General features: G+C 42.6%; 1 protein-coding gene across 1 annotated transcript; it reads left to right on the forward strand.

The window, feature by feature from the left end:
• The first annotated feature begins 270 nt into the window (after positions 1-270).
• LOC121138133 (PHD finger protein 6-like) lies at positions 271-1405 on the forward strand. The gene has a single exon (XM_040740942.1). It carries the CDS (start codon positions 311-313, stop codon positions 1403-1405), a length of 1095 nt encoding a protein of 364 aa, XP_040596876.1. The 5' UTR covers positions 271-310.
• The last annotated feature ends 241 nt before the right edge of the window (positions 1406-1646 follow it).

Raw genomic sequence — 1646 nt, forward strand, 5'->3', positions numbered from 1 at the left:
CTGTCTCTCCTGGAATGAAAGGAAACAACCCCAGGCGGCTGAGCTCCGCTCTTCGGCAGTGCTGGAGAACCGACGCCCGCCTTCCTCTTCTCCCCTCGTGGGCGCTGTCCTCCCGTTGCTCGCCCGTGGGCCACGCTGATACCAGCCATTGAATGAGTTCTCGAGTTGGTTCTCGAATGTCCTCCTTGGTTGTCCAGGCGATTTTCTACGTCGGTGCTTCGCAGCATCTTGAAAAACCAGAAATGCATTCATTGTTTCAGCTGTCATTTCTTGAGGCTTAAAGTCGCATTCTATAAGCAGTTTAAAAATCATGTCAAGCTCAGTTGAACAGAAAAAAGGGTCTACAAGACAGCGCAAATGTGGCTTTTGTAAGTCAAATAGAGACAAGGAGTGTGGACAGTTACTAATATCTGAAAACCAGAAGGTGGCAGCACATCATAAGTGCATGCTTTTTTCATCTGCTTTGGTGTCATCACATTCCAATAATGAGAGTCTTGGTGGATTTTCTATTGAAGATGTCCAAAAGGAAATTAAAAGGGGCACAAAGCTGATGTGTTCTTTGTGCCATTGTCCTGGAGCAACAATCGGCTGTGATGTGAAAACATGCCACAGGACATACCACTACCACTGCGCACTCCATGATAAAGCTCAGATCCGAGAGAAACCTTCGCAAGGCATTTACATGGTTTATTGTCGAAAACACAAGAAAACTGCACATAATTCTGAAGCTGATTTAGAAGAAACTTTTAATGAACATGAACTGGAGCCGTCATCTCCAAAGACTAAGAAGAAAGGTCGCAAAGGAAGACCAAGAAAAACTAATTTTAAAGGGTTGGCAGGAGATACCAGATCTACATCCTCCCATGGAACAGACGAAATGGAAAGTAGTTCCTACCGAGATAGGTCTCCACACAGGAGCAGTCCTAATGACACCAGACCTAAATGCGGATTTTGCCATGTAGGGGAGGAAGAAAATGAAGCGAGAGGGAAGTTGCATATATTTAATGCCAAGAAGGCAGCCGCACATTATAAGTGCATGTTGTTTTCTTCTGGTACTGTTCAGCTCACAACAACATCAAGAGCAGAATTTGGAGATTTTGATATTAAAACTGTACTTCAGGAGATTAAACAAGGAAAAAGGATGAAATGTACACTTTGCAGTCAGCCTGGTGCTACTATTGGATGTGAAATAAAAGCCTGTGTTAAAACCTACCATTACCACTGTGGTGTACAAGACAAAGCAAAATACATTGAAAATATGTCACGAGGAATTTACAAACTCTATTGTAAAAATCATAGCGGAAATGATGAGCGAGATGAAGAAGATGAGGAACGAGAAATTAAAAGCCGGGCAAGAGTAGCGATTGATCAGCAACTAACCCAGCAGCAGCTTAATGGAAACTAGGTTTGTGGCACAGGAGAGAGTTAGAAATCTGAGAATAAGACATCTGTAACTCCTCTGCTTTTTTCACTCTTTTCTAAAATATTAAAGGGTTTGTAACTTTTTACTGCCCAACTCTTAGATTCTTCATGGAACTGCCTAAAAACACCTTGTTTGTTATCTGACCCTTTACTAGACCGCCCAATTTGACATTCTTGACATTACGTAGCTGTAGTCCGCAGTTTCTGGGAAGCAATGGAAATAC

This window comes from Mesocricetus auratus, unplaced genomic scaffold, assembly GCF_017639785.1.
Source record: "Mesocricetus auratus isolate SY011 unplaced genomic scaffold, BCM_Maur_2.0 contig_8860_pilon_obj, whole genome shotgun sequence".
NCBI lineage: Eukaryota > Metazoa > Chordata > Mammalia > Rodentia > Cricetidae > Mesocricetus > Mesocricetus auratus.